This window comes from Alligator mississippiensis, chromosome 2 (genome assembly GCF_030867095.1).
Source record: "Alligator mississippiensis isolate rAllMis1 chromosome 2, rAllMis1, whole genome shotgun sequence".
Lineage (NCBI taxonomy): Eukaryota > Metazoa > Chordata > Crocodylia > Alligatoridae > Alligator > Alligator mississippiensis.
This window is the reverse complement of record NC_081825.1, coordinates 169,958,224-169,970,431: the sequence shown is the minus strand read 5'-3', so window position 1 is coordinate 169,970,431 and position 12,208 is coordinate 169,958,224. Positions and strand designations below refer to the sequence as shown.

The 12,208-nt window shown below is 51.1% G+C and overlaps 1 protein-coding gene across 1 annotated transcript; it reads right to left on the bottom strand.

The window, feature by feature from the left end:
- Positions 1-5,013: 5,013 nt before the first annotated feature.
- SOWAHB (sosondowah ankyrin repeat domain family member B) lies at positions 5,014-9,802 on the bottom strand. The gene has a single exon (XM_059722394.1). The coding sequence runs from the start codon at positions 9,132-9,134 to the stop codon at positions 7,998-8,000; it is 1,137 nt and encodes a 378-aa protein (XP_059578377.1). The 5' UTR covers positions 9,135-9,802; the 3' UTR covers positions 5,014-7,997.
- Between the last annotated feature and the right edge of the window lie 2,406 nt (positions 9,803-12,208).

Below are 12,208 nucleotides of genomic sequence, written 5' to 3'. Positions count from 1 at the left end.
TCCCTGCCCCCTTCCCAGGCTGGCCAGGGCCAGCTCCTGCCAGCACCATGGCTCCAAACCCATCCCCCCTGCCTTCTCTTGCTGTCTGCTGCTGCCAGGGCCATGACACCCAGGCTCAGGGCAGGGAGGGGGGTGAGGGGCTTCTGGCTAACTGGGACACAGTGCTGGTCATGCCCCTGCCTTCCCTGCAGGGGGCCTCTCCAAAGACGAGCTGTGAGGCTAGCCCCCCTGCCACTCCCCTGCCAGCCCTGTGCCCTGAGCATGCCTCTTCTGTGAGCCTCCTGGGTGCACCACAAGAAGCTGTTTACACAGATTGAGAGGTGCCTGGCCCATTATTCCCTGCTGCTGCTGCTGCTGCTTGCCCTAGTGACCCAGATGCACCTGAGAATCTGGCACAGGAACCTGAGCTTCAATGGTGCAGTGAGCAAGCCTGTGCTGCCCGGCAACCTCTGCCTGGAGGGCTACTTGTGGCTGTGCTACACATCCCTGCCCCTTGCAGCTGAAGACAACATCACTGATGGCATGAATGCATTCCTCCACATGTGAGAGTCTCATGCCTGCCTAGCTGAGGGGGCACAGGCTGCTCAATGAGGTTTTGCACTCTCTCCAGCCTCCCTGCATGCTGCACATGTGGAGGGACTCGAGGGGCCAAGGGCAACGTGACTGGGCTAGGCATGGAGGCAAGGCAGGGCCCGGGCAGGGGCAGGGGCAGAGAGCCCTCCCCCCAGTATGGGGCTTACAGTGTGGGCATGGCAGGTGTGCTCAGTGGCCCAAGTCTGACCCCACTGGCGGTGAGGACATGCAACTCCCAGCGGTGTCCTGGGGTTCAGGGGGCTCAGAAGCAGGCTGTCCAGGCAGTGGCCCCCTCTAGGGAGGAGCTAGAGCTGCTGAGAGCCAATGGTGCCATAACCAGGTTGGCCTCCTGGACAGGGCTGCGCACCTAGAGCTGGCAGGCATGCGCTGGCCTGGGCTGTCAGCTGCTCAGTGAGGCCAGGAGTGGTAACCAAAGCAGGACAGATTTCTGGATCCCCAAGGGGCCCTCCCCACTGATGCCTCATTGCACCTGCCAAGCCACAACAGAAGCTTGTGCAGGCTGCCCATGCTGCAGTATACAGCATGGCTCCAGCCAGGGTCCTGGGGTACAAGGATGTGGTCCAACTGCTATATAAAGGGCATGGACTTGTGGACAGCACCTGACCAGTGGTTGTGGCTGGTGATAGTGACCCACTGTGCCCACAAGGCCTTGACCTTTATGCGGCGCTGGCGTGCCAACTAGTCATGCCCGTGCTCCTGCATGTGGACTGACAGACCCTCATACATATGCGCGTTGAAGTGCCTATTCTGGGCAAACTGCCTGAGGACCTCAGCCTCACCTCATAGTGCCACGATATCCATGGTCTCCTTCTGTGACCAGTTGTGGCCCCAAGAGGCAAAGTGTGGTGTCAGGGACAATGCCAGGATGGCTCCCTCAGTGACCTGCAGGGCCTCCATGCAACAGTCCAGGTGTTGCTGGGCCTGGGCAGATGTCTGCAGCACCCAGCTCAGGGACATGGCATGGGACAGGCAGGTGCATGGCAACACTGTGCTGGGGACCAGCACTGGGGTCCAGGCAGGCTGCTGCAGCTGGCTGGGGGCCTCTGTTGTGTGATCTAGGGGACTCTGTTGTGCTGGGGACCTCTGTTGTGATGGCCAGAGGCTGGCTGCAGTTGGCATAGGGTGCTGCCAGGCCTCAGCAGGTGCCTGCAGTGCCCATAGCATTGTGATGGCATGGGACAGGCAGGTGCACAGTGACACTGTGCCAGGGACTAGCACCACGATCCAGGCAGGCTGCTGCAGCTGGCGAAGAGCATCTGCTGCAGGACCCCGGTGGCCAGAGGCTGACTGAAGTTGGCCCAGGGTCCCAGTGTCTCCACAACCCTTTAAGGGCCAGGGGCTGGGCAAGCAAAGAGTTGCTCCAGCCCTGGGGCTGGAGAACCTCCCAACCCTGTGGCCCTGGGGCTAGCCTGCAGGCAGTTCCCTGGTGGTGAGGCTGACCAAGAGCAAATTTACTCCCAGTCAGTGTCTACATGTGTGCTACTGCATAGTAACTACTCTGCAGTTAATTTTCTACTTGCATTTGCAGGTAGCAAGTCAACCACAAAGTAGTCTTAATTACTACACAGTAATAGAGTAACCACAGAGAGACCAAATTATGCAACTGCATGTGTGGATGGTGACACTTACTACACAGTAATTTGGTCTACTGTGCAGTAAAGAGTCTTGTGTAGACACACACAAATAGAAGCAAAGTTTAATAAGGCAAGACCATACATGTGCTTTTCAGCAGCTGCTGGAGGACACTTCTTGTCACTTCATCTTAAAACTGAGATATTTTTGTTTATAGTTCCTGGAGGAGACATTTTCCAAACAATTAATAGATTAATTTTTCTGAGCAGGATTCTGGTCCCTTCTTGATTTATAAGCTGTAACTAACCTCTCATTCTGTGGCCATTCCTCCTTTACCCTGAGTTTACAGAGATTTGCTGGAAGGCTAAAGTTCAAAACTTCCTTCCCTGCTAACAGTTCGTTAAAAGGGTAAGACGTGTAAAATGTTAAGATTTCATTTGCTCTTTGCTGTTTAAGATTTCTGATTCTGCTTTATAGAATTTGTTCAACTGAGTTGATGGAAATAGACTAGTCAATGTCTATTTAAATGTAAAATACATTTTACTCAGCTCCTAGACAATTTCACTTGCCAAGGCTAATGCTTTAGCACAATGTTGCAGTGTTTGGTTGCAAATCACTTCCTGTTCTGCTTAAAAGCTCAGGTAAGGGGAAAACTCAAGTCCAAAGCATTAGTCCTGAGCCTGTTAGCATATGTTGTTTAGACAGTAGCCCAGATTCTGCAAACACTTGAATGCATGCTTGACTTTGCTACCAGCATGCAATTAGTGACAGCAGTGAAGTTAAATACATATTTAAAGGGTTTGTACTGACAAGGCCTGTGCAAAGCCATCTGCTGGTATAAACATGCAAATGATTTTCTAGTGCTGTTAGCAAAAGGAGAGATCCTGCAGCACAGGTGCAAGAAACTTATGTTTTTAATAGGTTTAGCAAGACAGTCAATTGACTGGTCAAATATTGTCAATTGGCCAGTCAATTGACTGCATATTTTGACCACTCAAAGATTATAGTAATTTGACCCAAAAAACCCTATTTTTTTTGTAATTTTCTTGGCAGAAATATGGGGGTTTTTTTGTTTTTGACACATTTCTTACTGAAATAATATTTGTGCTTTTTCTGTGTATTATTTGGGCCTATTGGCAAGTTTTGACCAATATTTGACCAGTCAATTGACCGAATTTTATTTGAGCGCTCAAATACCCAACCCTATTTTTTAAAGCAAAAGAATGACATATGTAGCCCCCTCCTCACCATGTGTGATTTATGCCTGTTTTCTTGCAGCACAAGCATTTACAGTCAAAGGAAGACTTTAGCAGCCAAATGGGCTGGTACCATCGAGAATATTGGTGCAGAAGGCTGGAATGTTGACAGAACTAGGGGAGGGAATGTTTACACGACAGCTAATTTCCCACTCACAAAAAGGAGTTAGTCCTGTGAGAATCAAGGTTGACTTCATTATTATCTCCCAGGAGAGATGCCTGTGGTCAGATTAGTCATAGCTATGCTAAATACACAAAGAAGTTCACATAGGCACATGGCAATTATTGTCTCTTGGACCATCTTCTCCTCCCCTCCAATACTTCTTGTGGCACACACACCCTGTCCCATGAGATGCTGAGGGCCCTCCACTTCCACACATCTTGGCTAGGGACAGACATTACACATAAACTGGTTTACGTGATTAGAAACTGGTTTAAACCTGTAACAGAATAGATGTACAGTGCACATAAACCAGTTTGAAACTGGCTGCAACCAGTTTGAGATAAACCTGGTTGAATGTAGTTTCAGACTTAACTGATTTGGCTCAAACTGGTTTATGCAATGTCTGTTCCAGACCCCTTGCTGGTTTAAGATAAACCAGACACCCCCAGCATCCCTGCATGCTCTCTTGGCTGGGCTGGTCAGGGCCCTCTGCTCCTCTGCAGGGCTGGCCCCTCCCCTCTGCTCCCTGGCTGAAGCTCCAGCAGAGACTTGCAGGTACAGCAGGGTCTGCCTGGCTTCCCCCTGCCCTACCCCCCTACTTGCTGCTCACTGATCAAGCAGGAAACCCCACCCCCTCCCCCCCATCTCCCACAACAGGGACCCCAGCCCCACGGACCCTAGGCATGTGGTATGCTAGCTAATGCTGCGAGATATTTCTGTGCATGAGTGGCTCCAATTTTACTGGGACAGGCAGATAGAACAGTGACCACTTAGGGCTGTTTGGAGCTAATCAACAGGTCAGCTGGTAAGCTGTTTAAGAAGAATTTGAAGTAATGGCGAGAAGCTATTGTTTGGCTGATCAGATGATAAACACTGTTATCAGCCCCCTGCTGGCTTGCTCCCCTGTCAGTTTGCTGCAGACAGTATAAAGAAGTAGGGAGGGAGATTGAAAAGCTCCATATCATCAACAAATGCATGCACAGCATACCCCCACTTGCCACAGAGTACTAGCAGGGGGCTGGGGGCTGACAACACTCCCTCCCCTTGAACAGCAAGCGGGGAAAAACCTGAGATGGTTCAAGCAGACCTCCCTAATCAGAGGTCCTGCCGGGGCCTGGCCACACCCCACCCCGCCAGCTCACCACTATGCAAGAGAACAGAGGGCTGCTCTTGCACCCTTGGCTTCTAGCCTGAGTCACTACAGGCATGTGCCTGCATTTCCTCAGTCTAGAGAGAACGTCTGTGCAGTTGCAAACTGATTCAATCTAGCTAGGTTAGACCAACCTGCAAAGATTGAATCAATTCAGGCTCAGGCTTTTTGAATGTCTGTCCCTAGCCTTTGTGAAACAAAGGTGTTGGGCACAGAGGTTTCTCCCCTCTGTGCCACGCAACTGACCCCAAAGGACACATTTAGACATAAACCAGAGCTTCTCACTAGAAGAGGAAGCAGTTTAATAAACAGCAGAGAAAAACAAGGCTGGAATAAGGGGGAGTTAACACTAATCAAGTTCCACTGTTTAGTTTCTCCCTTTTATGCCAGACAAAATTCTCAGGCCTCAATTAAAGACTGAGGTAAGCACACTTTCTTTTAGTAGTTCATGTTAGACACATTATGTAAAGCAGTGATTCTCAACCTTTTTAGATACAAGGTCCCCTCAGAGAATGCCAGCTCTTACTTTTCATTCATATTTTACTACAAAAAAAAAATAAAAAAAAAATCGAGCAATTTCTTCTGTTGCAAAGTAGTCCAGAAAGACCACAACAGGTCAGAATGTTTTTTGGCACTGTGAATTCCTATTTGAAATATCTGGGTTTTTCTTTTTCATGTTTGCATACCTAACAGTGCTAACCTTGCATGGCACTCTGCAGCACACTTCAAAGGCTCTCAAAGCATCCCCAGGGTGCTGCCGTGTCATGACTGAGAATCACTGATGTAAGGGTTTTGCCCCAGTTACACTGCTGCCTAACACTGAAAACCGTTATGTATGTGCTTAAGGCATACGACTACTCTTGTGTATTCTGCTAAAGCAGTTTGGTATGTGCTTGGAGGATCTGGAACCCAGAGCAACCCCTTAACTCTTGAAGCAATCACACTGAATTCACTCCCCTTCCTCCCAGGTCCTCCTCCATCATGAATCCATGAAGCAGGCAAGCAGAACCTATTGCTGGGGCTCCTGCCATAGGATGCACTCTGCCCAGCTCAGGCATTTGAATTTTGAGGAGATGAACCCAGGGCCAGAGGGTAGGACTGCTGCGTAACCCCAAAGGCCAGTTGCTGGGGGAGCTGGCCCCACTGGGTCCACACAAAGGTTGATTTGTAGCTCTTTTCCTGTTGCAACTCACCCACTGTCTGGAATGGCCTTCTGCTTGCTTGGGGCTGCACTGGGACTCATTCCACAGAATGTAGGCGCAGATACCTCCTCAGGCCTACTCCCCCTATGGAGGTGTCCTGGACAACCTTAAGATAATTCTTTGTGCTTTGGTTGAATTTCATCTCCAGATGGAGAAGGGAGGAGGAAGTAAAGCATTAGTACAGATAAGGTTAATAAGCATCCTCCAGGTTAATAAACATCCCCAACACCTGTGGGAGGAGCAGGACTGTGGCAATGGCTTGGATTCCTTTCTGGAATGAACATGTTACACCTTCAAGACCATGCACTCCATGTGCATGTCTCTGCAACACCCCTCCGCAGGCAAAGCCTCTGTGGGAACTTCTGCTGGCATGGTGCCCCTTAAGACTCTGTGGCTTTAAGAGCTGGTCTGGCTCTCAATCTCCACATTAAAACCCCCTGAGATTAAAGGGGCCACTGTGACTGTCTAGTCCACTCCTGAAATTTAGCAAATAGCATGATGAACAAATAGTGCATAGATTGATTGAAATGCTCTGTGGTTGTTAAGAACAGTGTTTCATATCTCTGTACAAAAATGTCATAGGGCTGCATAAAACATTCATATGGAAAATTCTTAAAGTCTTTTTAAAAGAGAGAGTCAAACAGCCAGTTGCTTTTAGGAATAAACTGCATGTGCAAATCAGGCAGACAGGCAGAAGATATAAAATGTAATAGACCCAACAAAACAGCCACTGGAAAACCAGCACGGCACATGGGTCTGCTTTTTTGCTGCTGTGGTATTAATATTGTGACATTAAAACCCTCAAAGAGTTATCATCTGTGGATGAGAAAGAACATCTAACACCTTGCATTTGGGGATCAAACATCTTCTGGAAAGAGAAAGATATCTATATTCATACTAACTAGCAGAAATGGGCATGACTAACAGGGACTAATACATGCAAATGTATATAAACATAGCAGCAATATTTTATAAAAAGTTTTATTAACTTATCCCATTTACCCAAATAACTTTGTCTGCCTTTATTAACCTTATTCATTTAAAAACAAAAGGTTGTTCTAATAATATATATTATGCCTCTGTGACAGTAGTGCCTTTCCCATTCACTCAATTAAACTTCACAAAACCAAAACAAGTCCTGGATTTTCAGAGCAATTTCAAAGACTGAGTCCCTTGGAAGAAAACCCAGTGCAGTGGTCCTCATTGCTCTTATTAGCCTTCCAAAGAGCATGGGCGACTGGTGCCTCCCGAGCCTGGCGTGCACTTCTGGTTTTGCGGCTGGCGCTTCCATGGGGTGCACCCCCTACATGTCGCCAATGCCAAAGAGGCTGCATTCCCACACCCCTGTAATCTCTGCTAGGCACAAGAGTGGTGCCAAGCAAAGGTACTTGGCTACTTGGGGGTCGACCCGAGGACCCAGGCCCCCCTCGGGAAGAGGGCTGTCACCTGAAATGCATAAAACTGTCCACATGTCCATCATCTTAGGCCTCTGGCAAAAATAAAAGTTGGTGCCTATAGTGTCAAGGATACCTCAATCTCAGCCTTATGTCACTTGAGTGTCTGTGTCATTTTATAATGACAATATGTGTGTTCAAGTTACTAGCCTGATGATCTGTCTCTCCCCTCGCTCCATGAAGTGCTCTCTCATACAGCCCTTAGACCATGAAAAACAGGTCAGTGAGGGATGATTTGTGGCCTCTAACCTTTACTCCCTGTGGCCGAGCACACACCTCATCACCCCAGCTTTCCAAGTCGGGCAGTGCTTGGAAGTACATGGCCAGGAAGAAGACTCATCACTTCCTTTTCTAAGGCCAGTGGTCTGAGCTTGGAGCTGGAAGGAGGTGAGGGGCAGGGAGTAAGTGCTCCCAAGCATCCCACGTCAGGAGTCTCCCATGGCAGGGAGTTGCGAGGGCATTAGCCGATGTCTTGGCGGGGAGGGTGGGGAATGCCCTGAATTACTCATGGTTGGCAAGAGGCCTGGCAGGAGCCAGGCTAGTCCGCACAATACATGCCTGGCACCCAGGCCCCCTCTGGCAGGCTCCACTGCTGTGCGCAGCGGCTCAGTCGCTGTACTCCTCCTTGTCCTGCAGGGCCAGGGGCCGGGGCACCGCCAGGTGCCGGACGTGCGGCGGGCGCAGACAGGCAGCCAGGGAGGTTTTCCGGCTGAGGGCCCGGGCAACCTCCTGGCTCTTGGCCTTCGAGGGGGCCAAGGCCTGCGTGGGGAAGATGGGGGTGCCCCGGGGAGCCCCCAGCAGGCGCCACGTGTCCCCGGAGACGGCGCTGCCCAGGTACTGCCAGGGCCGGCGGCCGCTGCTGTCCCTGAGGTGCACCTTGGCGCTGAGCTGCAGCACCAGCAGCTCCACGGCCGCCTGGTGCCCGTGCATGGCCGCCAGGTGCAGCGGCGTGTAGCCGCAGCCCGAGCGCGCGTCGGGGTCCAAGGCCACGCCGGCCCGCCGCGCCGCGCCCACCAGGTCGTGCAGGGCGCGCAGGTCGCCGCGCTTGGCCAGCCAGTGCAGCGCCGTGTAGCCCGAGATGAAGTCCCTGCGCGCCGCCAGGCCCGGCTCCTCCTGCAGCAGCGCCCGCGCCGCCCGCCACGGCCCGCCGGCCACCCGCACCAGCCACGCGTGCTCCCGCCGCTCCAGCGGCACCGCCGGCGGGGCTCGGCGGCCGGGCGGCGCGGCGGGGCCGGCGGCCGCTGCCCCGGGACCCTCCCCGCGCCCGCCGACGGGCGCCGCCTCCCGGGGGGCCGAGCAGCTGCCGCTGTCGCTGCCGCTGCCCTCCTCCACGAAGCCGTGCAGGTCCTGCAGGGAGAGCTGGCACCGGATGCTCCTGAACACGGGCGGCGCCGGCACCTGCCGCTCCTGCCGGCGCTCGCAGCACGGCCCGCCGGGCGGCCTGCCCCCGGCGCCCGCCGCCGGCTCCTCCGCGGGCGGCGGCTGCAGCTCCTCGCCCAGCAGGTCCCGGTAGCGCTTCCTGAGCACCACGCGGCTGCCCGCGACGCCCGCGTCCCGCCGCACCGTGGCCACGGAGTTAACGAAGCCCTTGAACTGCTCCCGCTGCCGCCGCACCTGCTCGGCCGGCAGCGCCGGGTCCCGCAGGAAGCGCCTGAAGTGGCCCAGCAGCGCGGCGTTGGTCACCTCCCCGCCCGCCCGGCACAGGAAGTCCAGCAGGGCCTCCTGGCTCAGCTCCCGGGCCATGGCTCGCCCCTGTCCGTCCACACCTCCGTCCGAGCGACCCGCGCCTCTGTCCGCCGGCCCGGCCCGGCCCGGCCCGGCCCGGCCCGGCCCGGCCCGGCCGGCAGCTCCTCTCCTCCTCCCGGCCGCTGATCAAGTTCCTGGAGTCAGGTTCACCTGCGGCCCGCCCCCGTCCGCCCGCCCGCCCGCTGCCAGCCGTGGCCCGGGCCAAGGCTGGGCGAGAAGCGGGGAAACGTCCAAGCACCGACTCCTTCCCTGCCCGGCAGCCAGGCAGAGGCTTCCCCTCGCTCCCAGGACTCACCCCGGAGTCCCGGACACGAAGGGAGGGGAAGGATGAGCTTCAACTTGCCGGCAGGTAGGCAGAGGCGCATACCAAGAGGGTGGATCAAAGAGAGCAGATTTTTCTCCCAGGAAGAGAAAAAAAAAGGGGGGCCTTTTCTCCTCCCCCTGCTCCTCCCCCCGTTGGGATTTCTTCCCCCTTTAAATTGTGCAGGATTTCCATAGAGTAAAGCAGCATTGACTAAAGGATTAAAAAATTATCTAGCTTCTCACTCTGGGGTTTTTGTTGTTGTTTTTTATTGTTTTTTTATGAAACCCCTGGTCTATATTGAAATCTACACTTCCCTGCTGAAGTTAGAATCCAGGATCCAAGCTTCTCGGGAGTCCCCCCAGGTGAGTGTGTTTCTGTCCCCTTGTTCATGAGAATCTATTTAAGGCTCTCTAAGCAAGCGTGTCATCTGGGAGACAACTTGATGCAGCTGAGTACCATTGGGGATGCATTTATTCTTGTGCAGAATAAATAGGATCAGGGCTTAGGAGGCCTGCTTTTAAGTGGGAGCCACCAGCACAAGTTCTTAGCACCCAGGGTGGGAACCATGTATCCTTAAAACTGTGTATCCCACTGCTGTCAGCAGTCACAGCAAAGCACAAAGTCTTTGTTGGCAAATCTCATGACAGGACTTGAGCTCAACTGTTTGCGCAGTGAAACCAGAGAAATGACTGAGCCCAAAGCAGTGACAAATGCATAGTCAAACATTTGAAATGCCAGTTTAAAGTGCATTTCTTTCACACACTTCCCTCAGTTAGAGGTAGTTTAAGTGTCACTTATAACAGTCACAAGTAAAACATTTTCAGAGAGGAACGTAGGGGGTTTTCAGGTGGAGAATGTCAGCTGTAAGTTAGTTGACTGAGGATAAGACATAGAGTTCTATTCTTCTTGATCCTGTTGTTATTTTTTTAATGCCAGCTTGTATTTTAAGGTGTGAGGAGAGAGAGCAAGAGACCCATTGCAAGTTATTTATTACTAAGAGCTTTCTTGTGGATGAACAGATGGGTTCCTAGGAATGTACAGAGCAGTGAGAGCCAACCTGTTTGGCAGGGATCTAGGATCTAGGAAAAAAAAGCCAATTTCAACAACCAGGACTAATTTTTAACATTGATTTTATGCCCCCCCACCTGACTGACATCTGATACCTACAGGTAAACAACCTGCTTTTGTTCCCTGAAATCCTTCAGATTTGCATTCCTGCAGAACAGCTTTCTAAAGACTGGGTTTTTTTTCTTACCTGGGAGATTTCTGACCATCTGTCATATCTCTCACCATTTTTTTTTTTTACCTGAGGAAGAACACATGTGTCCAAACATTTGCAAATAACCTTTTTGCAACTATTTAGTTGGTCTAATAAGATATTGCCTCTACCCAAAGACTTTGCCAACTTGTTTGGCGAGCACATAAATTCAGCCCTTCATCTTCCCTGAGTGCCACTCCAATCCCCTTCCCTTGCCTGATCTGCTGCTCTGCTTTCTGCTCTCCACCCAGTCTCCCACACTACTTTCTGGCCCTACGTGCCCTGTGCTGCTTGTTCCTTCCCCAGTCTGCCACATGCCGCACACAGAGGCTGCCTGTGCTACTGAATATGAAAACTGTGAAAGCTTGGAACAGTGTCTCTTGCACAAAAATGCAAAACGGTGGCTGGGGCAAGACTGGGTTGTAGTAACAAGAATGCCAAAAGAAAATCAAACTCCGCTAATAACTTGCTGCCCATTAGGTGTTGAGACAGTGGAGCTTGAGGCACCCAATACCAGACCCATGCCATAAAATAATAGAAGTGATGGTTAAAAGTGTTGGCAGAGACCTTCATCACATGTGTATGTCCAAGCTAAGGAAGCCAGAGAAAGGCTGAGCCAGTGTAACCAAAGAGGGCAAGGAAACTACATATGCATTTCAATTGAACTAGCAACTAAAGAAGATAACAAACTAATTATACATTTCAAGCAAAACCTGTAAAAAGGTGCATTGAATACAGAAAAAAATGCCCTGTATGTGACACCCTCACATTTCTCAAAGTGGGCATCCAGTGTCTAAGGTGTTACAGATGTCTCAATCATTCAGTGTATGCCTGGAATTGTGTACATAGACCACCGTATAAGCTATTACAAATTTGCCCCATTGATAAACAAATACCCAAAGACAGGTCCGGTAACCAATGCCTCTAAACATCCTGTTTGACCACTCCAGGCCCATCACATGTAATTGACCTTTAATTGCAGTGGCTGTGAGAACCACGAGTCTTCATACCTAGACAAATCCAAAAACAGGAGCCAGGCAATTTAGCAATTGTAATATGATGGTCACCCTTTTCCTTCCTGTTTTGTTCAGACTTTAATTGGCCAGCTATCAAGAAAAAATGCTTTGAAGCTGTACAATTAAACAGTATAAAGCAACACAGAACTGCCAGCAAGGTGCGTGCAGTTCAGGGAAGAGCAAGAAGTCATCCTGCTACCCAGCCGTCAAGTGGAGGATCCACGCTGTGAGGCTGTACAAGAATTGCTTCCTGCCTCCATTGAGTAAAGATCTCTTTGCAGCATTGGGTAAAGACAATACAATGCCAGCTTGTATTTGCCAGGGCTCTGTGTATGACTAATAGCTCATTTTGTATTGGGAAAGAGTCTTTTTCTGTCATTTAGTTTTGTAGCTTGTTGGTAGTTATTAAAGCAAGTCTTTCTGCTATTCATCACTTGAGTGTTGTGTCAGTTTATCAGAACACTAGATTTAAAAACCCGTTTTTAAGTGCAAC

Bases quoted from the DNA above. Each gene is read 5' to 3' on its own strand.
- SOWAHB (XM_059722394.1), bottom strand. From the start codon at position 9,134: ATGGCCCGGGAGCTGAGCCAGGAGGCCCTGCTGGACTTCCTGTGCCGG.